This window comes from Vespula pensylvanica, chromosome 5, assembly GCF_014466175.1.
Source record: "Vespula pensylvanica isolate Volc-1 chromosome 5, ASM1446617v1, whole genome shotgun sequence".
NCBI lineage: Eukaryota > Metazoa > Arthropoda > Insecta > Hymenoptera > Vespidae > Vespula > Vespula pensylvanica.
In genome coordinates, this window is record NC_057689.1 from 1,040,960 (window position 1) to 1,065,535 (window position 24,576).

General features: G+C 31.1%; 5 protein-coding genes across 13 annotated transcripts; 3 read left to right on the forward strand and 2 right to left on the reverse strand.

Moving 5' to 3' along the window:
• Positions 1-93: 93 nt before the first annotated feature.
• Positions 94-4,630, reverse strand: LOC122629037 (oxysterol-binding protein-related protein 9). 3 transcript variants are annotated; one of them, XM_043812006.1, is made up of 13 exons: positions 4,247-4,630; positions 3,694-3,909; positions 3,379-3,609; positions 3,233-3,311; positions 3,073-3,162; positions 2,865-2,988; positions 2,621-2,727; positions 1,748-1,777; positions 1,507-1,669; positions 1,156-1,427; positions 679-1,073; positions 373-597; positions 94-288 (listed from the first exon to the last, which is right to left on the reverse strand). In XM_043812006.1, exons 1-13 carry the CDS (start codon positions 4,352-4,354, stop codon positions 196-198), a joined length of 2,133 nt encoding a protein of 710 aa, XP_043667941.1. In that variant the 5' UTR covers positions 4,355-4,630; the 3' UTR covers positions 94-195. The 3 variants fall into 3 exon arrangements, with proteins under 3 accessions (XP_043667941.1, XP_043667940.1, XP_043667942.1); XM_043812005.1 differs by having other exon boundaries at positions 2,621-2,730; XM_043812007.1 differs by lacking the exon at positions 4,247-4,630 and having other exon boundaries at positions 2,621-2,730; positions 3,379-3,639; positions 3,736-3,877.
• A 264-nt stretch (positions 4,631-4,894) lies between these two features.
• On the forward strand, positions 4,895-6,471 carry LOC122629046 (ubiquitin-like protein 7). Its single transcript, XM_043812026.1, has 4 exons — positions 4,895-5,181; positions 5,294-5,499; positions 5,579-5,715; positions 5,822-6,471. Exons 1-4 carry the CDS (start codon positions 5,037-5,039, stop codon positions 6,435-6,437), a joined length of 1,104 nt encoding a protein of 367 aa, XP_043667961.1. The 5' UTR covers positions 4,895-5,036; the 3' UTR covers positions 6,438-6,471.
• Positions 6,472-6,781: 310 nt separating this feature from the next.
• LOC122629035 (bumetanide-sensitive sodium-(potassium)-chloride cotransporter) lies at positions 6,782-17,518 on the forward strand. 6 transcript variants are annotated; one of them, XM_043812004.1, is made up of 19 exons: positions 6,782-7,259; positions 7,625-7,844; positions 9,196-9,598; positions 12,973-13,132; positions 13,249-13,344; positions 13,465-13,656; positions 13,732-13,908; positions 13,979-14,118; positions 14,297-14,599; positions 14,676-14,901; positions 14,984-15,105; positions 15,311-15,446; positions 15,549-15,760; positions 15,857-16,098; positions 16,174-16,322; positions 16,403-16,733; positions 16,820-16,974; positions 17,079-17,187; positions 17,289-17,518. In XM_043812004.1, the coding sequence occupies exons 3-19, from the start codon at positions 9,332-9,334 to the stop codon at positions 17,422-17,424; spliced, it is 3,153 nt and encodes a 1,050-aa protein (XP_043667939.1). In that variant the 5' UTR covers positions 6,782-7,259; positions 7,625-7,844; positions 9,196-9,331; the 3' UTR covers positions 17,425-17,518. The 6 variants fall into 6 exon arrangements, with proteins under 6 accessions (XP_043667939.1, XP_043667934.1, XP_043667935.1 ...); XM_043811999.1 differs by having other exon boundaries at positions 6,782-7,534; positions 13,465-13,908; XM_043812000.1 differs by having other exon boundaries at positions 6,782-7,322; positions 13,465-13,908.
• On the reverse strand, positions 15,768-21,841 carry LOC122629049 (N(G),N(G)-dimethylarginine dimethylaminohydrolase 1). Of its 2 annotated transcripts, XM_043812032.1 has the most exons (6): positions 21,411-21,841; positions 21,062-21,164; positions 20,864-20,961; positions 20,448-20,504; positions 19,894-19,989; positions 15,768-19,784 (listed from the first exon to the last, which is right to left on the reverse strand). In XM_043812032.1, exons 1-6 carry the CDS (start codon positions 21,666-21,668, stop codon positions 19,530-19,532), a joined length of 867 nt encoding a protein of 288 aa, XP_043667967.1. In that variant the 5' UTR covers positions 21,669-21,841; the 3' UTR covers positions 15,768-19,529. The 2 variants fall into 2 exon arrangements, with proteins under 2 accessions (XP_043667967.1, XP_043667968.1); XM_043812033.1 differs by lacking the exon at positions 20,448-20,504 and having other exon boundaries at positions 21,411-21,838.
• A 73-nt stretch (positions 21,842-21,914) lies between these two features.
• Positions 21,915-24,506, forward strand: LOC122629042 (fukutin-related protein). Its single transcript, XM_043812020.1, has 3 exons — positions 21,915-22,537; positions 22,626-22,880; positions 23,338-24,506. The coding sequence occupies exons 1-3, from the start codon at positions 22,073-22,075 to the stop codon at positions 24,106-24,108; spliced, it is 1,491 nt and encodes a 496-aa protein (XP_043667955.1). The 5' UTR covers positions 21,915-22,072; the 3' UTR covers positions 24,109-24,506.
• The last annotated feature ends 70 nt before the right edge of the window (positions 24,507-24,576 follow it).

The window sequence follows — 24,576 nt, forward strand, 5'->3', positions numbered from 1 at the left end:
ATAAAGTAATAGTCTTAACTCTTTGTTCTGATTACATAAATTCTGGATAACATAACTGTATAATATTTTGGGCATTAATGTCATTAAATGAAATCTTATTAACTGTAGTTTGTTTTAAAGAGTTAGGCCACAAATATCATACTATCTATACTGCAATACTTACATTTTCATTTTGTTATTAAGCATCATGTACATCTACGTTGCACTTGTTTCATTGTGAAAAACATGCAATCTTTCAGATAGTGGTGCAGTATAAGCCCATCCATTGTCTTTGATCTCTTTAAAAAGCTATAGAATAAAAAATTGTACATTTTATAAACGATATCATTAAATAAATAATAGTTCTTCGTAATATAAAAGTATTACACTTACTTTTGTCTGCCATGTTTCATTACTCTCTTTGCGTTGACGGGCTTCATCTCGTTGTTTTTGTTCAATTGCGTATTTTGCAGCTGTGGCCTTATCCATATCATTAATACGTAAACCCATTGTTACTTCTCGCCACACTTTTCGTGATTCACATTCTTCTTGTTCGCATATTGGTTTAACTAGCTTTTTTTCTATTGGAAGTTCTCTTACATCAAATGTTTCGACTCGCTAAAACAATAAAAACAACATAATGATAATAAATATATATATATGATTACACAAAAAGCACATAAAGTATTTTATACTTACTCCATCAACCCATTTTGCTTCCATAGCACCATTCCATTCTCCATTTATAACAAGAAATGGTTTTTTATCCGCTGGTTGAGTAACATGACAAGTAATTCTATTACGTTTTCCACCATAAAAAGGTTTTGTTAAAAATTCTACTGTTGCTTGATATCCAGTTTGTGCACAACTTATAGTGGCTGTTCCTCCTAACTCTATCCAGGGAACAGTAAGAATTGATCTACCATAACCATTTGGAAAAGTTAAAACATATTCTTCACCATGTTCTAGTACATTTACCCAACCCTTTCCAATATTATGCACTCCTATACTGAGACCCAAAAATTTGCTTTTTGTCCAAACATGTGCAGAAAAACTTATTTTTTTTGCATAATGTTCTGCATAGAAAGCACTCACTGCAACATATACATGTTTTTAAATATATATAAAAATTAAAGTATGATTATAAATTATTCATAAATCATACAATGTACGTACCTGGAGGATGATGAGAAACTTGTTCAGCAATAAAGGATAATTGATTTTCTTTACACCATGGAACCGGTCCTTCTATTACATTCTTTATATCACTATTTACATCATCTGTACAATTTTCTTTAACAAGATTCCAATGACATCGGAAAATTTCACCCAATATAGGATTATATGGTTTCTTAGCTACACCAGATCTACGACCAGCATGAAAACTGCATAAATACCAGCGTACTACTTGTACCATTCTTTCTCTAGCTGTAGGCATATCTGCAATGCTATAATTTTTATATATAAATTAATATTACTTTCTTTTATAAATGGCTTTATATTATTCTTCAGGCAAATCATATTTACCTTACAAATTGATCAGGGTGAGTAAAATAATCTGCGTACATTTCAAGAAGCGATCTACGTTCCAAGATAAAGGTAGGCAATGCAACTTTGGTTAAATCCATACCGATCTTTACTTGTGACAGAAGATGTGTCACAACTGATCCATGGCTTTCCATGGAATCCACTAAAAAGGAAGATAATAATTTCAGTTAAAAAAATTGTTAATTAATAAGTATATGTTTAGAAACGTGAAGATACTAACTTTCTGTGTCGCTCTCTTCCTCGTACAAGGCTGTAGATACGCACATTTTATTATAAAAAAAAAAAGTAATAACACAATTGTAATATTTATACATTAATAGATACTTTCTTACTATTTTAAAAATAACTCAATAATCGGATTTATATTTTTTAATATTTATTATCAACTTAACCTTGCATTTTGAAGGATGGATGTATAACTTACTATTTATATCTATGTTCAACATATTGTTTTTGTAGGATATACCAACTAGTATCCATTCCTAAAAACTCTCACTTCTGTCAAAATTAGCTATGGTTGAAGCAAAATACTTTGTTGTACAATAATTTGATCATATATTGAACAAACATCAACAAAACTTTCATATAACTCTTTATGATAATTTGTTATCATGTTTTATAATATTCCAATATAGATTCAATTGTTCTTTCTAAATTAATTATTAAATTTCTAAAAGAAAATCGACTATCCACAGAACACAGTGTTTCACATATTATGTGACATACCGTTCAATCAATAATCACAGCGATCGGTAAAGTCAATTACGATAAATCTCTGTTATCGACATTTACAACACATTCTAGCGGACAACATATTCATTACAAATTTGGTAAGAGTTTTGGAAAGAAGAAATATTTACTATCCTATTTCTTTAATTTACACAATATGTAAAAAAAATTGATAGTAAAATATTTAATAAAAATATATACATACAGCAGATGAAAAAAAATATTTATAACTTATCATTTTATTATACGATTAAAGTGCTTCATTGCTATTGTAAATTTCGTTTTATTTCCGTGTTTTTTATTTATTTATTTATTTATTTATTATGATATTGTAAGAAAAAAATAATAATTAATAGGTACTTACCATCATAGTCTACAGAACCATCTCCCTTTATAGGTGGTAATGGAGATTGTTTACGCATATCTCCAGCAATTTCTCCAATTGATTGTAAACGATCACTTTCACGTCGTCTACTACACAGTGTGTTAATAAAGTATAACATTAAATAATTTATATATATCCTTATATTATTTTGTTAATATAAGAAATTTCATTCAATTAAATTTATCACCAATCTTAGATAGCAATATGAAATAAATATACTTACTGTGTGATATGATTTTGTGCTGTTAAGGGAGGTGATAATTCATCAGCAGCATCATAATAATCTTCATCTTCATCCGATGAGGAGTATGAAAACTGAGGTACTGGAAGATCTCTATTATCTACAACTAAAATATAATAAAGTACACTTACTGATTTCTATAAAAGTAATAATTCAATATTTTTAAATATAAAGAAATTAGAATATTAACCATTGGATAAAGTAGGTATTCTTGATTCTGTACATTCTGAACCCAATTCAATACCAGTTTGCACTGTTGATTCTGGTTCTGTAACTGCAACTATAAGTATTTTATAAATCAATATTCGAAAAATTATAATAAGTTTACAAGAAAATAATCAAATAAATACCGTGATTTATAGGTGGTGTAGTATTCATTGTATCAGTAGAAGGTCCTCTATATATACCATTAACAGGAATAGCTGTGTTCTGGAAACATTCACAAGGGAATGAAAAATTTGATTCAAAAGAATGAAATATATAATATCTATAATACCTTTGCAATTTGTAGTTGAACAATTGTATGCTTAACAGAATTCAGCATAGCATTTGCTTGTGTTAAAACTGCTGCATAACTTTCTTGCTTTTCTTCATTTTCTGTTTCTATATTTTGCTGTTTTGTCTCAATTAATTTTATTTGATCAATTAACAGCTGGAGATAAGCATCTGCTTCTGCCACTTTACGATTGAAATCTTGTTTGGGTGGTGATTTTTTTGGATCCCATCGCTAAATTCCATACATAATTTTTCTACATATCTGTACGAAATAATATATTATCAAAAAAATAAAATAATGTGTTTGTAGTCATACCGCATGTGAGTGACGCAATATCGTATCTTCTAGAGCACGGACCCAACGTTCACGTTCCTCGCCATTACGCGTTTGAAAATGAAAAGTTTTTGGATCATCTTTGTATGATGATGTAGTTATTGTAAATGTACTATCATCTTCATCATCAATACCTATAATTGCACCTCTTAATCGTACGCATCCTCTACGAGCACCACGCATCATTTTTTCTTTACTCTAAAAATAAAATGTGTTTATATTTTAGTCTTGTCAATACTTCTTCTCTTATTTAGATAAAACTAAGAAATATTGAATGATACTAATTCAGTAAAAATTAAAAATTATATCAATTATTTATTAAAAATACATTTCTAATGTAAACATAAATTATTATTTTATCTTAATTGTATAAATTTTGATTTTCTCAAATTTTTCGATTTATGCAATGTAAAATAAGGCAATAAAATTTTAATTAAATTATTTATAAAGCCCGCGAATTTGTAACGAAGGGTGTAACCTGTAAAGAGTACCAGTATATTTCATAGATTTTATGTAAATTTTAAATGATACTCACAGTATAATATGATAATAAGCCAGCATTGTCATCTAAAACAAACCATCGATACTGCCAGCCATTAACAACATTTGTCCATTTACTAAGTGAACCTTCCATCGTCGACATTGTTTGTTGCGCGCTTGCTGATTATGACTGTGTTGGAATTTATATAAAAATCAGAGTGGAAACTTACAAATATAAAGCTTGAAATCAAGTTCTAATCTGTAACGAACAATTCCATTCGCAAACCATGTCAAGCTCGATCGAATATATGCACACACATGTATTTACATGGGAGCAATCCAACCTAACAAGTATAAAATAATTTCAAATATCAGATTGCATTTTTTTAATATTTATTGTGAACTCTCTTTCTTTTTGCACTCATACAAATCGTAAATATGAAAATGTTTTTATTACAAAGTACTTCGATTATTAAAATCGTTCAAAAAAATATATACAAATCCACCTATTATTCTATCAAATGATATTCAACTATATTCCTTTGTAAAGATCGAAATATTCTTTTCACGTGACAATAATACATTTAAAGTCCATACTATTTTGAACAGATTTGTAGATAATTTTTGTAGCATTGTAGTAAGTCGCCATCTATACAATACATACATAAAGAAGAAATTTATGAACTGCCATTTTGCTTATTCAGTCAATGATGCGTGTTATTGCAAACAAAGAAAAAATAGTGTAGTATAGAATTATTTACTTTATTTTGAACCATTAGCCAATGCGTGCAGAAAATATTGTTTTATTCGTTTAAATTATTTAAAGATTAATTCAAGTAATCATTATGAGTTCAGAATTAGTACTAGGCATACGATCGAATTCACAAAATTTGACAACTATCAAATTACGCGATATTAATTTAAAAAATAGAGTAGAAGATTTAAGATACAAGACTGCAGCAAAAGTTAATTTATCCAAGGAGTCATTTGGTGAGAAAATTAATTTATTTTTAATTTAGAAAATTCATTTTTCTAACCTATCTTTATCATTAAATTTCGTATCTTTCTAATGTTTATTATTTATTAACGTGTTATTAAACAGAACTTATATATTGTGGATGTATCCTGGAAGATGATATAACTTTAGAAGCTAGTGGACTTAAAAGTGGTGCAATGGTACATGTTTTAATGAAAAAGGAAGTAGAACCTCCAGTACCAGTAAAGTATATATCAGAAGAAAGTATCCTACAGCTGGCTTCTACGTTTAAATCTTTTATTGAAAATCCTGCATTTAGAAGTGCTTTACACGTAATTATCAATGATATAATATATTTTTAATTAAAAATATAAGTAAATAAAATAAAGATGCTTATATAATGTATTTCAGCGTTTAAGTAAAAGACCAGAAGTTATAGATAATATCATTTCATCATCTCCTGGATTGCATGAAGACTCTGTTGCAATTGCTATGTTACAAGATCCTGATCTCATGGGTCATTTTACCGATATAGATACTATTAAAAGGTAAACTTTATCGATATATTTATACATTTATTAATACATCTTTACTAATATATTAGATTACACAATATTAATATTTTGATTATTAAATTATTTAACTATATTGCAGAATTGCAGAATTACATCCAGTACTTGTAGAAGCTGCACAAAATTTAGCTGCTGCTGTACACGAAGAAGCTCATAACAATGCTACTGCTGGTTCTAATTCCTCCATGTTAAATACACCGCCTACCGCGTATTCTTATAGTTTAGATAATTTGAGCGATGATGAAGAAATGGCTGGAGATTCTTCCCAATCGTCAGACTCTACTCAACCCTCGAATTTATCTGCTAATTCGTCAAACACTATTACTACAGCACGACTTGCAGCAGCTCTTTCAAGAGCGGGAAGCCGCGCTTTTCCATTATCGAACTCTCCATCTTCTACATCAGCTAGTAGTACAAATTCAGGTGTTATAACTACCGAGATGTTTACACAGGCTATGCAGCAAGCATTTGCAACGACTCCTGCTTCAACAGCTCCAACAGCTCAAACAGCTCCAACTTCATTATCACCTATGTTACATCCCACCCTTCCAGAATCTACAGATTTACAAAGACAATTGGCGCAAATGCACGAAATGGGTCTTCAAGACGATAATACGAATGTTCAAGCGTTGATATTAACAAATGGGAATGTCCAAGCGGCGATCGAACTTGTATTTAATAGTTTCAGTGATAATTAGGAAATTTATAATAAAAACTCGCTTCTCTCATAAACTTTCGAAGGTTTCTGATTAATCTAGATACTTTGTTAACAATTACTAATAGGATTACATAAAATTGGATATATACAAGGTAACTGTTCTCTTCGAAGATTATGTTTTCATTATTTATTGTTATTTGTTTAAATTATCTTATCAGGAAATAAAGTTAATTAATAGTAAGGAAATTGTAAAATATACATATAGATATTGAACATATATGATACAATACTTGATGCATTTTGAAGCAATTAACAAAAAGTTACGTATGAAATATTATAAGTTTGTCTATTATACGTTTATATAAAAGAGTACATACATATGTTTCTTTAATTACCTACATTATTCTTGGAACATAGATAATAATATAATGTAACTGATAAAAATTAATGGACATTGTCCAATATCGAAAGAAAGCTCTAGAGTCGTTTTAACTTGCAGCGAGATACGTACGACTGGAAGTAGTAGGACACAGTAGTCGAGTAACAAAGAGTAACCGAATGGTAGGGGTGGTAGCGGTGGTGGTGGTAGCAGAATACTTAGTGGAGAGAGGGTAACCGCTTACTGCTCTTCTCCCTAGAGGTTGTCAGTGACAGTCGAACTGTCGCGTCGTTAAAACGACTGGAGGGAGTTTCTCGAATTGCGCAAGCGAGAAAAGCGTCCGTTACACCCGGCACCCGGTCGAGTACGCGTGTGTATGTCCGATACGAGTAACCACACGTGTATAAAGAGAGACGTGATCGTGTCGATATTTATAACGGAACTCATCGTAGACATCAGATCTATACAATCTGGAACAGAAAGGTACGAACAGAAGACGAAGAAGATGGGAATTACATTTGCTTCGTTAGAAGGTTATACGCAAGGGTAGTACTGTCTATTCTGCTGATTGTATTATGGACAAGCAGACGTACATATTAGATATAAATATGTATGTAAAAGACGATCCGAAAAATAATTATCGAAAAAGTTAGAAGCGATCATTCTTTGATTAAATTATTTGTTTCGTATTTCTCTCTCGTTGCGAAGTACAACCGATTCGTTCGAAGGTTCTTTCTTAAAAACGACGCCAGAGCGCGGTAACGTTTTTCTTTTTTCTATTTTCTTTCTTCTTTTCTTTTCTTTTTTTTTTTTTTTCTAAATTCAACCCCTTGCCATATGATTTTCAGTGATACGTTGCACGCAATGGCGAAGAATTGGCACCGTTAGAAGAGGGACGTTATCCCGAAGCACGAATTTTCGAGTTCTTCTTCTTCTTCTTCTTCCTCTTCTTCTTCTTCTTCTTCTTCTCTTCTTCCTCGTCGGCGCATTATGAGGAGAAAAAGGTGCGGCGCCTTTTTCAACGAATATCTATACTTCTTACCTGGACGAAGGAACTATTTTTCAACCGTGAGTCGTAATAGGAGAGATCAAGGCAGCTAGCCTCTTCATACTATTTTCTGCTTCTTCTTTTTCTCTTCATTTTTTTTCTCTTTTTTTCTCTTTTTTTCTCTTCGATATCTTTCATTAGTCCTCGCTCGTATTTTCAAATGATCGAAAGAATATTCTCCATTCGGCGAACGCGTTTCCTTTTCTTACGATCGAGCGATCATATATTACGTATTCGGCAAGCTATGATTATGTATGTTCTTCTTAGAACGTAAGATTAATTTCTCGTTCGCTCGAATTCCGTACACGTTAGAAAAGTTCTACTGGCATGGTTGATTCGAGCATGCGTGTCCATTTAAATCGTATTCTAGGTTAACGACATTTCAACTGAGAACGATCCTTTCTTTTGCGATTTCTTTCGATATGATTCATTCAGCGATTAAAATCGATCATTCATTATCGTCGTAGACGGTGTCTCGTAAGAATGCATTTCCATTTTCGAGAATATATACGAATGGGTTGAGATGCGTAAAAGAAAGAAATTTCGTTTGTCCTTGAATACGTTAAACTGTCATCGTACATCTCGAGGTCGCTATTAAAGTATACAAATGGTTAATGAATTGGCGACAAGAGAAATGCAAATAGAAGAAAACGTCTTGTTTGATCTAATTAAATCGATTGTCGTCATTTCAATGTATGTATGTACATATACTTGATCTTATTGGAACAATGGATTTAATTAACTATTCAAAGTATTTATTATGAAATTCTATTAATTGTATTCTTTTGTTCTTTTCAAATCTAATGAAAATTTTCGAGCGAGGAGACATTTTATTTTCAAGCGAGTCTCGAGATATCGCATATCGAATCTGCATATAAAATCGATTATCGTCGTTCGAATATGCACGAATATGGTCGAGTTTTAACGATATATCTTTTCGTTATTAGAAATTCAAATATAATGCGACACGTTCGTATTACACGTTTTATCAATTTGATCGATTAATTAAGTTGGTGTCGAGAGTAGAAGCCTTAAATAATAAGACAAATAAGAAGTGTTCGCTCGCGTGGAAACGTGGATTGTGCCAAGGGGGCAGTTAATTCGATGATTAAATGACTCTCGCATTAACGTGCTAGGAGACAGTAATTATGCATGCGCTCAGAGATAAACAAGTATAATTTCATAATTGTCTAACATAAGTCATGCGGTACTCGTTAACTAATTGTGATCACCGGCCAAGGGCACGCGACGATTGGTTATCGATCGATCGTTCGCCGATCGTAACTTCGTAGAAAAAGAATCGCGCTTATTACGTGTTCTATTATTATTTCTATGAATCAGTAAAATTAAAAGAATCATTCTTGTTGGCAGGAATTCGAAGAAGATCGGTGATCGGTGAAGATTCTTTAATAAATCGAACGAGTCCTACGAGAAAAAGAAGTTTCGTAAGAAATTTCTTCAAGAAATTCTAGGAAAAAGAAAAAGTTCAAGGAAAAGAAAAGGAAGAATGGCGCACGAAAACGGTATAAACGGGGACACGGATTCCGAGACGGTGGAGCTGAATCCTCTTAGGAGAACGAGATTCCACGTGAATCGAGTGGACAGCGTCGAAGGTCGCACCAGTCTCTTAGGCGAACAGGAAACGAAAAAATCCCTGAGACACATGACGAGGGAAGCTTTACCTAGGCTCGACAATTATAGGAATATTATGAGTATCCAGGCTGCTCACAGACCCTCGCTCGATGAACTCCACAATCCTACCCTTCTTAACAAGGTAACGTGAGACCAAGCTCTTTTTTTTTCCTTTTTTTTGCTAATATCCCTCCACCCAACGCATCTTCCTTCGTTATAGGCGTGAGAAAGGCCCTTCTACCTTTAATCAAAATTTCTTACGAATGTGGATCAAGGAAATGTTAATATTTCAAAGTGTATATGCATATATATTACTATCATAGATTAGAAGCTTCTAAAATTGGCTTTCGATACTTGAACAAACGACGTTCAGGCATGAAAGGTAAATCATTTTCTAAAGCCTCTTAAATTATATCGTCGCTTTTCTGCGAACGTCTACACGTAAACGTCTATAAGGATTTACAAAGCGCATTATATAGATATTTAATATTTATTTTCCATAAGGGCATAATTGATATACACATCGTCTGATCTTAATCCGATCAATACTGTTCCTCGATCTTCTTAGTTTTGAAAGATAATCCGATTTGGTACAGCAAAATGAAACGACGCATGGATAATCGTTACAAAATATCATTTATTAGATATTGAATGATTGTAAACGTTCATGAACGTGTCTCTAAGGAATTTTATTAGAACCGAGTGTGAGAGCGACTCGAAGTTTTCTAAAGTTGCAAGAATCGACAAATATTTTACAAGCTCATATAGCGCGCTCAAGTTTAGAATGTAGAAAACGTGCATATCTGCAAAAATTAAGGTCTCCGACAACATATCCGTGCGTAACTACTTTCTTAAAAATATTTTCTTTAAAGTTGAGCGCGTGTGTGTAGACACACACACTATATATATATATATACACATGGATAGATGGATAGATAATATCAGACAGTCTCTCTATTCGTACATATATATGTATATATTCGTATATATATATATAGAAAGACTATCTGATATTTTTTTCTTGTTAGAGAAATCGTCTAATCGTATAAGTTAGAAAGTCGATAGAGTAGTCGTCTTGCATACCGATGCACATCACGATATAAAAAGAAACTTGTTCGATTGCGGAGAAGGATATCGCGTACTATGTCACGTAAGCGTGACACATTTTTTTGTCTATGAGAGCCTCGTCGTAAACGTTGTTGGGTCAAAACGAAGACCCTCACGTTCTGTCGGTCAATTAAAGCATCATCTGGAAACTACGACGAAGTCTTCGAGATCAACCATGCGGTCGTTATTAACGCCACGAACGATAAGATCAAATTTAACGCGGAAGTTAACGATCTTCCATTTCGAATAATCATTTTTTGATTCAGCTGAAACGAATCCGAATCGCTCAATTTCAAACAGATTCGTTGTTATATTCCAACCTCCTCCTATCTTAACGCCCATATTTCTGTCTCGCCGGATGAGATTCCTTTTGATATGCTTGGACATAAAAGAAGAACGCGAAGATTCTTCTCTAAACGACAGGAAACGTGAATGTGAATATACAAAATGTTGAAGAAGTTAAGATTTAATGTTTACGAAGAAATACAGATGGACGACGCAGATGAAGAATTTTATTCTGACGATAATAAAGACGATAATTTCTGATTGCAGTCAGCCACGGGATTATCTCGGAATAAATTTTTCATAAAACGCGTGGAATATGTTACGAGTTTTTCATTAAATATGCAAACATTCGTATAGCAGTTTAAAGATTGATTCTTGAGAAACGATGTCTACGTAAAACGAAATATCATTGATCATTAACGATTTAATGCGCACAACATAAGAAATAACAGAGGAGATCTTATTCATGAGAAACTTCTTTGAAAAATCGCTTCCTTTTCGGCGTCTTCGCCGAATGTCCCTTCTAACGGCGGCGTTGTTAAATGTTTAAACGAGATCCATAAGGAAGGCCAACGTAATATGTGCACAAAGTAATCATCGCAACGGACGATTATTATCAGACATGAGTCATCGTGGATTTTTAACATTTCTCTATTCTTATCCACAATGAAATCTTGTCTTTGAATGAAATGCATTCGTAGTAAGAATAAAGCAACGAGAAATAATTACGGGTCTCGTATCACTGTAGTGACAATGATTCAGAAAATAGAAACACCAGTCGTTGATCCGAATTGTCAGGCATAGTGCATACCTACATCGGACTTAATATAGGAAATCGCGTGCTTCGAATACATTATGTTGCGAGGGTTAAGCGTTCGTTATTATTTCACTATCGCGGCACATGTCACGAAATGTCTAAGCGCGTAACGCATCATGACGTAACACGCGTAGCATTGACACGATCAAAAATCAAGATGATCGACGACGCTTTTCTATATCAGTTTGGAACGTGTAATAAAATAGGAAAAAAAGAAAGAAAAAAAAAAAAAAGAAAAACAGAAAAGTAAAAAAAAAAAGAAACAGATGCATTGACCGTTATTTGTAGAGGGCAAAGTGTCACGAGATTGGATCTGCGGAGGTGTGCAAGAATAATTTCGCAATTATAGTAGAGTCCAAGGCAAGATATTCGTGGATATAACGGGAAATAATTGGACGAAACGAGCGTCTCTTTTAAGAGTCGCTATAGACTCCCGTCGGGTCGTTCGTCGAAAGATTTACACATGTGTAAGTACAGTCGATTTGCAATATTTTCTTCCTTTACTATGATTTTCTGTTATGACGTTGGAAAACAATCCGATTGTTTGATTCTCCTTCCTTTATTGGATATGTCCCTAATTCGTCCAGGGCTTCTTCTCGAGGTGAAACTTTGAGCTAATAATCCAAGATCGGCGCTCTATCTCAACGTCCGCCGAAGTTAAAATAATAAACGAACATCTTTGAATATCGTTTGTAAAAAGCATTCCGATGTTGGGCGTCGTATGGCGTATGTACGATATGCGAGGCGTCGTTACGTAAATCGTTAGTCTTCATTGGGCGACTCGCGGACGACCCTTCCTCTAGACGAATCACCTTCAATGTCGATAACCACCTCTAAATCTCAATTTACGCGTAACGTCTGCGTAGAGAGAGAGAGAGAAAGAGAGAGAGAGAGAGAGAAAGAGAGAGATTCAAATCCGATGCATCTTTCTTTCTTTATCTCAATCAAATCGATATTTTTTTATCCTATCTTCTAGGTTCATTTCATTTAACGATCTCACGGTCTTTACCGTAAAGTAAATTGACGTAATCGCGCGTTAATCCCGTCGATTTTTGACCTTGAGCTCACGTTTATCAATTACACGTATCGCAACAAAAACGAAGTCGATTACTTTCGCTTAAGTGAGTCGTTAATGTGTTTAGTGTATCAAGTTTATATAATCATTGCAATAATTATTATATTAACATAGATGACCATTTTATATGATATATTTATATGATCTTTTTGATATATTGAAATTTATTCAATCTCATTGATTTACATGAATTTTTTTGTATATAAAAAGAAAAAATAATTTGTACGTTTAGAGATCCGGCTCACACACACTGCCCATAACGGACGTAAAGCTGCCGGTGTCCGGTATCAAATTTGGATGGATTCAGGGAGTTTTAATGAGATGCCTCCTAAACATATGGGGGGTTATGCTCTTTCTTCGACTTTCTTGGGTCGTAGCTCATACTGGCATAGGTGAATATAACACACACACATATATATATATATGTGTGTATATATATATAAAATTACCTGTATGATCTATCGACAATTCTTCTAAAGAATGAAACATCATTTTTTTGTAATTTCAGGACAATCTATACTCTTGATTCTTACAACTACAATAGTAACGACCATTACATCTTTATCCATGTCGGCAATTAGTACGAACGGACTTATAAAAGGAGGTATGAAAATTCGTGTAGTACATATCATGTGTGTGTATATGTATGTAAATATATATATATGTATATATATATATATATAAAATATCGATAAAAATTTATCCAATTTATTAATTATCATAGGTGGAACCTATTATATGATATCACGTTCGCTTGGACCAGAGTTTGGAGGTTCTATAGGATTAATATTTTCATTAGCGAATGCAGTTGCCTGTTCCATGTATGTAGTAGGATTCTGCGAAAGTATGGTTGGTTGTCTTAAATCTTATGAAATTTGTATAGTGGACTGTGCCAGCACGGACATTAGAATTATAGGTTTGACAGAAATATCCTCAAAAAATATAGATCTATCCAGGAATAGCGTTGTGATGTTTGCCTTTTCATTAATAGGTTGCGTGACCATAGTTTTCCTTCTCTTGATCGTAATGGTAGGTTTGGAGTGGGAAGCAAAAGCTCAGATCGGTCTTCTGGTTATACTTCTTGCAGCTATCGTTGATTTTATGATTGGTACCTTCATAGGGCCAAAAAATGACGAGGAAAGAGCGAAAGGATTTATAGGATATAATGGTAAATTATTTAAATCTATCGAATCAACGGATTTTGTTTCGATAATTTATCCTTATCTTCGTATTTCCAGCTGATCTATTCATGGATAATTTGCATTCGGACTACAGATATAGCGAAGGTGTGAAGCATGATTTCTTTTCAGTCCTAGCTATCTTCTTCCCGGCGGCAACAGGTATCCTGGCAGGTGCGAATATATCCGGTGACTTGAAGGTGATTTAGTCCTTTCGTCTGCAGAAAACATTTTTTTTCTATATAACATCATCTTTTCATTTTTACGTGTATATTTCATTCATATACACATTAAAAAATTCGTCGAATATAGGATCTGAAAATCCGCTTTATATCACTCTCTTATTATATCCGTTTTATATCACTTTCTTCCCAATAGGATCCTCAATCGGCGATACCGAAAGGAACTTTACTTGCGATATTATTAACGACACTATCGTATATTCTTATGGCAATTATGGTTGGAGGTAGCGTCATGCGAGACGCTTCCGGTGATATAAATGACTTAAGAACAACTGTTAATAATTCTTACGTCGTGCAATCGTTTCTCGACGTAAGAAATGACACTTCAGAAGAAAATGTTACCATTGTTGGGAATTGGAACGAAACTATTTGGAGCGTATATGGCACCAAATTTAATTGTACGTCTGGATGTAACTATGGAACTCACAATAGCTTTCAGGTTTGCTTTATAATTAAGAGATCATCCGTTTATAAAAAGATATATCGATTATGAATACAATAATGGTTATTTATAGGTAATCGAATTAGTATCCGCTTTTGGTCCTTTTATTTATGCTGGCTGTTTCGCAGCAACGCTCTCAAGTGCCTTAGCCTCTTTGGTATCTGCACCAAAAGTATTCCAAGCTCTCTGCCTTGATAATCTTTATCCTGGAATAGGGTGGTTTAGCGGAGATAAAGACAAGGAACCTATTCGCGGATATTTTCTTACTTTTATCATTGCCGTTGGTTTTATACTAATTGGTAAACATATACTTAATATATATGCATATTAATATATTTATTAACGATGCATTAGCAATTGAAGATTACTCTGTTTTTTTAGGAGAGTTAAACGCTATCGCTCCACTGATATCAAATTTCTTCCTGGCTGCATACACTCTTATCAATTTCAGCACTTTTCATGCTTCTCTAGCAAGACCAATTGGTTGGCGACCAACATTTAAGGTAGATACATTTCAATTCTTTCCTATCATAATAGTTTTAAAATACTTTCACTCGCGCAACGGGTAACATACTTTTAAATAATTGTTACCAGGATATCCTAATCCTAGAAATTAGTGATTTCGATAGGAAAGAATTAATTACATATTGCAATAAAAATTATTTGCTTGAACTGATAGTTGATATATATTTTTCTGATGTATTTCAGTATTACAACATGTGGCTCAGTCTTGCCGGTGCTGTTCTATGTGTTTCTGTGATGTTTTTGATCTCATGGTGGACAGCCTTGATTACGTTGTTCGTAGTTCTAGCGCTTTATTTGGTAGTCTCGTATAGGAAGCCTGGTAAATTCGATAAATAATTGATGCACTCTTTGCATATAGCTAACTTCGAAGTTTTTTACGTGTTTCGTTTTCTTATCGATTAATTCAATACTTGTATTGTAGACGTGAATTGGGGCTCCACTACGCAAGCCCAATCGTATAACAATGCTTTGACGGCGATTCAACAATTAGATAGGGTAGAAGAACATGTTAAAAATTACAAACCCCAATTATTAGTTCTTACTGGACCTCCATCTGCGAGAGTATCGTTAGTAGATTTTGCTCATCATATTACGAAGAATCAAAGTTTATTTATTTGTGGACATATTATAGAGGTATGGATAATTAATAATTACAATTTATTAACGAAGAAATGTTCACATACTGTTTTATAAATTTGATTAATCCTTTACATATAACGTATCTCTTAGACATCAATATCGTACAAAACACGAAATAACATGATAGCGAAATGTACTTCGTGGTTTAGAGCGAATAAAATAAAAGCGTTTTATTCTGTGGTTGATGGCGCCAATTTTCAAGACGGTACTACTTCTCTTTTGCAAGCCGCTGGTTTGGGAAAAATGAAACCTAATATTTTATTGATGGGTTATAAACAAGACTGGGCGTGCTGTTCACGGGAGAATTTGAATATGTACTTTAACATCATGCAGTAAGTAAATTGAAATGTCTTTGTACTTGGATATAAAAAAAATTTACGATCGTCATAATCATGTCATTTTCATAGCAAAGCATTAGATATGCACATAGCCGTAGCTCTTTTACGAATTCAAGAAGGATTAGACAGCAGTGGAGTTATAACGGAAGTTGAGGAACAAAAAAGATTTGTACCTACTGTGATACCAGCAAATCAAAGTTTCTCTCAACTTAGTCAAGGTATCTAATCACATTAATCCGCATGCTATTATATTCTATAATGTATGATAATAATATCATTATTTCCTCCCTTCTTGTAGCCAGTAGTACTTCAGACATTTCAATACCAGGAAGTCCTGCTCCGAAACGTTCGAAAGTAGTTAACGAATATCCAAATCCGCTTGCAAATGAACAACAGCGTGAAAATAGACAAAACATAACTCCCATAGCAAAGGAAATATTTAATGCTGTTACCAAATTCCAAAAAAAACAAAAAAAAGGCACGATAGATGTGTGGTGGTTATATGATGATGGTGGTTTAACACTTTTATTACCTTATATTATTAGTACGAGACGCAATTGGTCAAATAGCAAATTAAGAGTTTTTGCTCTTGCAAATAAACATTCTGAGCTCGAGTATGAACAAAGAAAGTATGTTTTCTCAAAACATCTCTTGTATTATTACTTTTCTATACGATAAAAACGATTGTTATATATATAATCGAAAATTATTTCAGTATGGCTAGTCTTTTATCGAAATTTCGGATAGATTATTCGGCTTTGAAAGTAATACCAGATATATCAAAACCAGCTCAAAGCAGTACGAAAAATTTCTTTGATTCATTGATCGCCCATTTTCAACAATGCGATAATACTAAAGATTCCGACGATGGTATTGTTTTTTTGACTCTCTTTTTCTTTCATTCTTTCGTCGCACAATTAAAGTTACGTGTATATAAATTTTATAGAATTATTTCTTTTTTTTGCATTTTTTAGGTATTATAAGAGAATCTGAACTTATTGCGATGAAAGAAAAAACAAATAGACATCTCCGATTACGAGAATTATTACTTGAAAATTCTATGGAAGCGAATTTAATTGTTATGTAAGTAAACATACTTTCCTTTTCCTGTTCTAATATAAATTATATATATATATATATATTTTTAATTTATTATATATACGTATATATTTATTCGTATATAGGACATTGCCAATGCCACGGAAAGGTGCCGTATCTGCACCTCTTTATATGGCGTGGCTTGAATCTCTTACACGTGACATGCCACCATTTTTACTTGTCCGAGGAAATCATACATCTGTTTTAACTTTCTATTCTTGAATACATAACAAAAAAGTCCGTAAACAAAAAAAAAAGAAGAAAAAAAACCAAGTGAGATATTGTATAACATGATAGCATTATATTAAATGACGAGTTATGTATGTAAGTATAGTGAAATCATTGAATAGGAAGAAGACATCTAATTTTAGAATATTGAACATTTCTTTTTGTATGCGTACAGATAAAAACATAATATCGTTATCGTATTTTTTAAATGATTTTTATGCTGATACTAAATACATTATATGGATAAAATTTTATTTTTAGTTCGTATGTATATATTTAATACGATTTACAAGAATGAGATAATAATTGTAATAAATAATTATCTCATTGTGTATTTATCATTCTTTTTATTATTGACTTTGTCATCTTTTTTTTTTACATATTTACGAGAATCATTGTTTTAGAAGGATTAGATTTTACAAAGAATTCAGAATTCTACATTATCATTTCTACATTTTAACATTATTCTTCAAGAGAAAATTATACATAAAGTAGAGATAAGATAAATCTATTTATATGTTATTCAAATTTTGTAATTAAATTTGTGTGTGTTATAAAGCAATTGATAATATACGAAGCTCCTTATATCGAAAAACATTTTATGATTATATCATTATGTAACACTTAAGAATGGGAAGCACTCCACTGACAAAAATTAATTTTATATTTGTGTCTTTTTCTTGTGCACAGACAATATGTAAAAAAAGATAAAATATACAAGCCATAATATCATACTTAACGTTATTACACATATAAAAAAGCAAGGAGATTAATAATAGTTTCGTATATTATTAATTATGATATTTTCGTATTGTATGATGTTAACTATCTTGTAAAATATAAAATAATATAATACTATGAGAGAGCAGAATGAATTTTAGTGTATAGGACCTTAAGCTCAGTGCCTTTATTGTGAAGCCTAGATTATATTATATTAATGCAATATGAATTTTTTATTCTTAATCATCAGTACTATTGTATGATACGTGTTTGTAAATGTAACATAGATGCTGTATTAGAACTAATCGGCCAAATTTATATATATATATATATATAATTAATCGGCAAAATTTATATATATAATATGTATAAGAGAATCTATATATAGAAAACAGCTGAAGAATCTTAAAACGTATTTCAAATATTTTCAATGAATAAATGGATTTTCTAAGAAATTTACTTTCAAATAACATAGCTACACAATAATATATGTACTGTATCTCTTTGTATATTTTAAAAGATGTGTATATAAATCTAGCTGATAATATCGTGGATACTTTTTATTACTAAGTATATAGAGTTTCTGATTGCATAATTTGTGAACACGTTTTAACGACTAGTTGTAAATGCATTTATGGGAGTCAGAATATTGTCGAAAAAAGGAAATCATTTTGTTTTATAAACGTCCTAAATATTCTGCAAAATGTCCGAATATAAAATACTAGTTCATATCAAGTGTAAAAGTTTGATTTTGCTCGAATATTATAATATTAAAAGAGTCTTTATTCTAACCCCTTATGCATAATAAAAACATTGTGCAATATTTATTACCACAATACTGTCCTTTATATCATTTAAATGCAAAATGAAAGATTAAATGAATATAATTATTTTGTAAAAAAAATACAAATAAGAAATGATACTAATTAAAATAACAAAAGTAGATGTCATGGTACTGCTACAATATAACAAGATTTTACGTAATGGTATAAATACTGTAATAAAATTGAAAAATAGAAAGTAGTAAAAATATCTCAATGGCAAGTGCAAAAAAATATACAAAATAATTCTATTAGTAATATAAACTAGTATTTTTACTTTAAACACATCAATATATATATTAACTCTTTCTTTACATTTAAAACTTAAATATATTATATTAATTTTTTTTATACTTGTTAAATTTATACATCCAGATATCAAAATGATATAAAAGCTATAGTGATAGATCAACTTTCTTTAATAAAATTAATACGTGTTCAGCCCCTTAAAGAAAGTTTCTTTTTACTTGTTAAAATACAGGGTACTTCATTGAGATTATATATCATGTTATTAATTTCTTTCTGTTTTTCTTTCTTTCTTTCTTTTTTTTTTTTTTTTTAAATACTACGAATATGTCTCGGTCTGCGGACTAATAAACAACAAGAAGATAAACCAGAACTGACTTTTGCTAATTCAGACATGGGTAATGATCTAGTTGGAAATTCTACTTTTTCCATAAAAACCTTACTTGATTGTGGGATTTCATCCTCTGACCGATGAATGAGAGTTCCATTGACATATAGAACATTTGCAGCAGCATCTTCAGGTACTGTTAAAGTCTGGTAACTGTATGTTGCTTCTCGTTCAATCCTCTATACAAAAAAATAATTGAAAATATTTATTAAACAAATCAGTTCACTCAATGAAATTACTGAAAAATATTGAACTATTTAAAATAATTATTACATATATGTAACTTACTTTTAACACTTCCTGACATTCTTTGCCAGCACCAACACAAATAACATCAGGGCCAGCCATGGTAACTAATGATTTTAAGCGTTTGGATTCTGCAACCTTAAAAAATCAAAGACAAAAATATTATATATAATTATATTTTCAAACTAAATACTTATATTTCATGTATTAGTGTATAAAAAGAAAAAAAAAAACTGTACATGTGTTTATCATAGCTACTGTTCATTGATAAATGTTTCATTTACAAAGATTCAAGCACTTATGCATCAATGAGCAATATTATTTCTGCAAAAAATACTGAGGTTGATAAAAAATGGAATGCGTGCTAAGGTGAGTGAGTAACTTTGCTATGAACTCCATGTGCACGAATATGCTAAGCTAAAACTTGCATTATCAATTTTGATTTTAAAGCATCGCTTAAATATTTTGTATTATATTTTTACAGAATATTTATTAAATAAAAATTTTTTATATAAAACGTGCGATCATTTCTCTAATTTGTGAATACTTTTTCTCAATGGAATATGCATAAGAGAGTCAAACTAGTACACGCAAACCTGAAGAGGGGCTGAGGTAAGACTCTCCACTATCACCTCTTCGCCACCATCACCCACCTTAAATGAATAATGAAAAATATGTTGTATGAGTATGATTTTTTCTACAAATATTGATACATTCTGATTCCATGATATGTACTGCATATGTTTTAATTAGATAATGTGCTGTAAATTAAGTATGAATTATATTATGAATGTATTGTAATATAAATGATATGTACATCAGAGTATTAGTAACATCTAAACATCTTTAAGATACCATTTTATCAGTTTTCTGAAAAAAATTATTCATTTTTCTTGCTCTCTAGCTAATTATTTCTTGATATCAATATTAAAAGATTATTAATAATAAACATGATTTTTCATGAAATATATATACAAATGTTTTCAAAAGAAACATGGTTTGATCAACAAACCTTTATAGGTACACAAGGATATTCAGGAAATGCTGCAGCAACTGCACGTGCTCCTGCTTCGTTTGTAAAATGTGACAAGCCAACAAAAAATTCACGGCCTATAACAAAATGATTTATACATATAAGTATTATTCCTAGAATATAAATTATATTATACGTTAGCAAAAGAGTATCATAAAAATTTACATTAATTATTACCTGTAAATAAAACATCTCCTCCATCTAAACGAGCATTCTTGTCTGCAATTTCTATTAAAGGTATTTCTAATTCTTTTTTTAAAACAGCTCTAATAGTATCAATCTGAAATTAAAACATTAATTTATCGTCAATTTTAATATCTATAAATATCCATTTAAGATAGAACAGAATAAAAAAAAAAAAATTTCAAGTCTAAATCATTGAAATATTATGATGTACAATATATAGTATGTATAAATAACATTACTTTAAATTAAGTCAGATGACAATTGAGAGCAAGGCACGAGTTAAGTGGCTTTAAAAATGTATTCGTCAAATGAGAAGTTAATTCGATAACAAGGGCGATACCTCTTTTAAACGAGATGGTTCGGTTGGTCGAGCGATGAGTGCAATACCATTGCAAACAACCGCAATATCCTCAACGAAAACACATAGAGGTGAATTTTCGTCTGGAGGCATCTCAACCACGTCAATATCAAGTTCTCGTAATAATTGCGCTAAAGCTAAATGTTGCTTTCTAGCCTCGTCAAGCGTGACCTCCCCTCTCGTTCGCAGAGAAAGAGGGATTCTACATAAAATAGCATGAGTATATCTATGTAACGGCATGACTAAAGCAACTCAATTTGTCTGTTACGCTGGAATGATTTGTAGAAATGATTCCTCGATTATTTATCACACCGTTAATTACGATTTATTCCAATTATTCCAACAAGAACACACCAATTTGACGTTTTACGCAAAAACAACACAAAATGAATACGTTGAAAGCTACCAACCTTAAAATATTAACAACTTACTAAGATGTGAAGTTAGTTAGGTGATTTGAATGTTGGTAATCATTACGACGAGTGACGCTATTGGAACAACGATCTTCAAAATAATCTAAAATAATGGAGGTAATATATGTGAAGAAATGAAATTTTTAAGAGAGATGATAAGAGATATTGATGATGTGAGAACTTAAGTGTAAAAATCAAAAATACAATGTAATTTTATCTTGTACAATAAGAATGCGCCTTAGCTTCGTAAGAACATTGCTCGTACTTGCGTTATTGGGAAATATAATTATTTGGCACAGAATATGGAGGTTATTCGCTGCACAAAATACGTTAGGATTATTAACACCTGGTGTAGTGACAAATGATCCACCTCAAAAATTGCATCGTCGTTTATCTCGTCTTGTAACTATTATTATACGTCAATTTGAAAGTTTTGAAAATGACGTGGTGTCTACCGTGGAGTCTGTCTTGAATTCCTTTCCTACCATTCCAATTTTAATAATATGCGATGAATTGCCATATCCTCCATTGGAATTGCATTTGGAAAATGAAACATTACACAATGTTAAACTTATCACCTTGCAAACTGATTTTAATAAAACATACGAGGAAAGGAATCCTATGTTCTATATACGCACAAAGTTTGTCTTATTTCTACCTGATGCCAGTCGAGTATCTACAAAACAAATTCTACAGGTAAATCTTTGACTCTATACTCTAATAAAGGAATAGAGATTATATAAAAGTAAAGTATGAATTATTAATATTTTAATTTTTTTAATAGAATATTATACAAATGTCTGAATTTGGGATAGTAACTATACCTGTAGGTAAAGTTACTTTATCTTGTCTCGCTGTGAACTTGAAGATTAAGGAATGGAGCTTACAATTTGCTCATTCCTCTGACATGAAATGTGATTTTGTAGTTGGGAAACATGCAACGATGTTAGAAGTTAAAACATTAAGAAAATTGTCCGATCCTTTTCTATTACCTTTTCCAGATGCATTGTATATACAAACAGCAGCTATTGGTACAAAGGTAACTATTTTTTTTTAATATAAAGCTAAGATTATATTTTAATATCTAATACTAATTATTTAGTATTATTTTAAACATATGTTGATGAATCTGGATTTATTTTAACTATCCATTGATTTATCTATTTTTGATTATTTTCATTTTTTCTTTTTTTTTTATGTATTCCAATAAGAATATATCTGAATTGTTTATGATATTTTCTTAATGTTTGTTTCTTTTTATGCGTAAGTGTTTACATCGTCACAATTTTAGATTTTCACATGAATAGTTTTATTATTTAAACTGGTAAGTATTAATTTATTGTTTATACGTTATAAATTTAATAATGTGTTTTTTAAAGTATTTATATTAGTTATATTATTTATAATATTATATTATTAATATGAATTTATATTAGAATTCGTTTTATATTAGTAATATGGTAAGAATAAAATTTGATAGTTTTTTACATTAATAGATTCATATTCTGAAAAATCATCAATTCAACGAGGGAAAGTCATTATATAGAAATCAACAAACTCAATGGAAGCTGGAACAATTACATCAAAGTCGTGAACGATTAATGTTTAAACAGTTAGGAATTAAAAAAGTTACAAGGGCTTCCAATTTTATTGAATGGTATGGGTGTTCAAGAGAAACTTCTAGATGTTTTGGGTCGGTAATAAATGGTATACCATCATATTTTTATCAAAATCGATATACGCCTCCTTGTTGTCTTGCTGGATTAAGGAAAGTTGCTCATCATGTATTTGATAAACTAGACGAAGTTGGTATTCGTTTCTGGTTAGAAGGAACATCATTATTAGGTGCAATGAAAAATGGAGATATTTTACCATGGGATCATGAAGTACAAATAGGAATAAATAGATTTGATTTAGAAAGATCTCCATGGTTAGTTAAAGCCAAAGTTAAACCTACTATAGATAATCATGGTTTTGTTTGGGAAAAAGCAACAGAAGGAGAATTTTTTAAAGTACAGTATTCCAAAATCAATAATTTACATGTGAACTTACTCCCATTTTATCCAAAAAATGGATCTATGGTTAAAGATGCATGGTTTATGAAAAATGAAGATTTTCCAGAACAATTTCTTCATCCAATGTCAAGCATTGAATTTGCAGGTAGACACGTTCCATGTCCAAATAACATTAGAGATTTTTTAGAGCTTAAATATTTTAAAGGAGTAGTAGAAAATTCAAAGCTTCCAAGTAAGATCATTTTTAATTAGATACCATTATTATTGCACTAAATGTTATTGATGTCATTTCTTTTTTACAATAATTCATATTAATAAAAATAATTTTGCAAGATTGTTAAACAATACGATATTTAGTAACACAGGGAATTGATATTAAATAACTATGTTATTATCTGTATGCTTTGTATTTATTTTTTTTTTTTTTTTTATAATTGAAAATGTAATCATTAAGTACAAAATATTTAAGTGATTTCATTTTCACAATAACGATTTCAATTTAAGATTCGACATAATGTTCAAGTAATAATCAATATGTAATTGTATTTTAAGTCAGCATGTGAGAATTGAAAACGAGCAATAGCCATTTATATTGCATTATTTGTGTTAGAAGTTAACATAATATAAAAGTACATACATTTGGTGCCAAATATTTATATCTGCATTTCAAAAGTATCCACAGTTTTATAATCACATAGACATTTAAAATCGGTCTTTCTT

Bases quoted from the DNA above. Each gene is read 5' to 3' on its own strand.
- LOC122629037 (XM_043812005.1), bottom strand. From the start codon at position 4,354: ATGTCGACGATGGAAGGTTCACTTAGTAAATGGACAAATGTTGTTAAT. The intron at 3,312-3,378 runs GTATTATAGATA...GAATGTTTCCAG, and splicing joins TTCAACTACAAATTGCAAAG to AACACAGCTATTCCTGTTAA. The intron at 2,989-3,072 runs GTTAATATTCTA...ATTATATTTTAG, and splicing joins AATACCTACTTTATCCAATG to TTGTAGATAATAGAGATCTT.
- LOC122629046 (XM_043812026.1), top strand. From the start codon at position 5,037: ATGAGTTCAGAATTAGTACTAGGCATACGATCGAATTCACAAAATTTG. The intron at 5,500-5,578 runs GTAATTATCAAT...AATGTATTTCAG, and splicing joins CATTTAGAAGTGCTTTACAC to CGTTTAAGTAAAAGACCAGA. The intron at 5,716-5,821 runs GTAAACTTTATC...ACTATATTGCAG, and splicing joins GATATAGATACTATTAAAAG to AATTGCAGAATTACATCCAG.
- LOC122629035 (XM_043811999.1), top strand. From the start codon at position 9,332: ATGGCGCACGAAAACGGTATAAACGGGGACACGGATTCCGAGACGGTG. The intron at 9,599-12,972 runs GTAACGTGAGAC...TTGTACGTTTAG, and splicing joins ATCCTACCCTTCTTAACAAG to AGATCCGGCTCACACACACT. The intron at 16,099-16,173 runs GTAAGTAAATTG...TCATTTTCATAG, and splicing joins ATGTACTTTAACATCATGCA to CAAAGCATTAGATATGCACA.
- LOC122629049 (XM_043812032.1), bottom strand. From the start codon at position 21,668: ATGCCGTTACATAGATATACTCATGCTATTTTATGTAGAATCCCTCTT. The intron at 21,165-21,410 runs GTATCGCCCTTG...TTTTAATTTCAG, and splicing joins AACCATCTCGTTTAAAAGAG to ATTGATACTATTAGAGCTGT. The intron at 19,785-19,893 runs GTAAGTTACATA...TTTTTTGTATAG, and splicing joins AATGTCAGGAAGTGTTAAAA to AGGATTGAACGAGAAGCAAC.
- LOC122629042 (XM_043812020.1), top strand. From the start codon at position 22,073: ATGCGCCTTAGCTTCGTAAGAACATTGCTCGTACTTGCGTTATTGGGA. The intron at 22,538-22,625 runs GTAAATCTTTGA...TTTTTTTAATAG, and splicing joins CTACAAAACAAATTCTACAG to AATATTATACAAATGTCTGA. The intron at 22,881-23,337 runs GTAACTATTTTT...TTACATTAATAG, and splicing joins CAGCAGCTATTGGTACAAAG to ATTCATATTCTGAAAAATCA.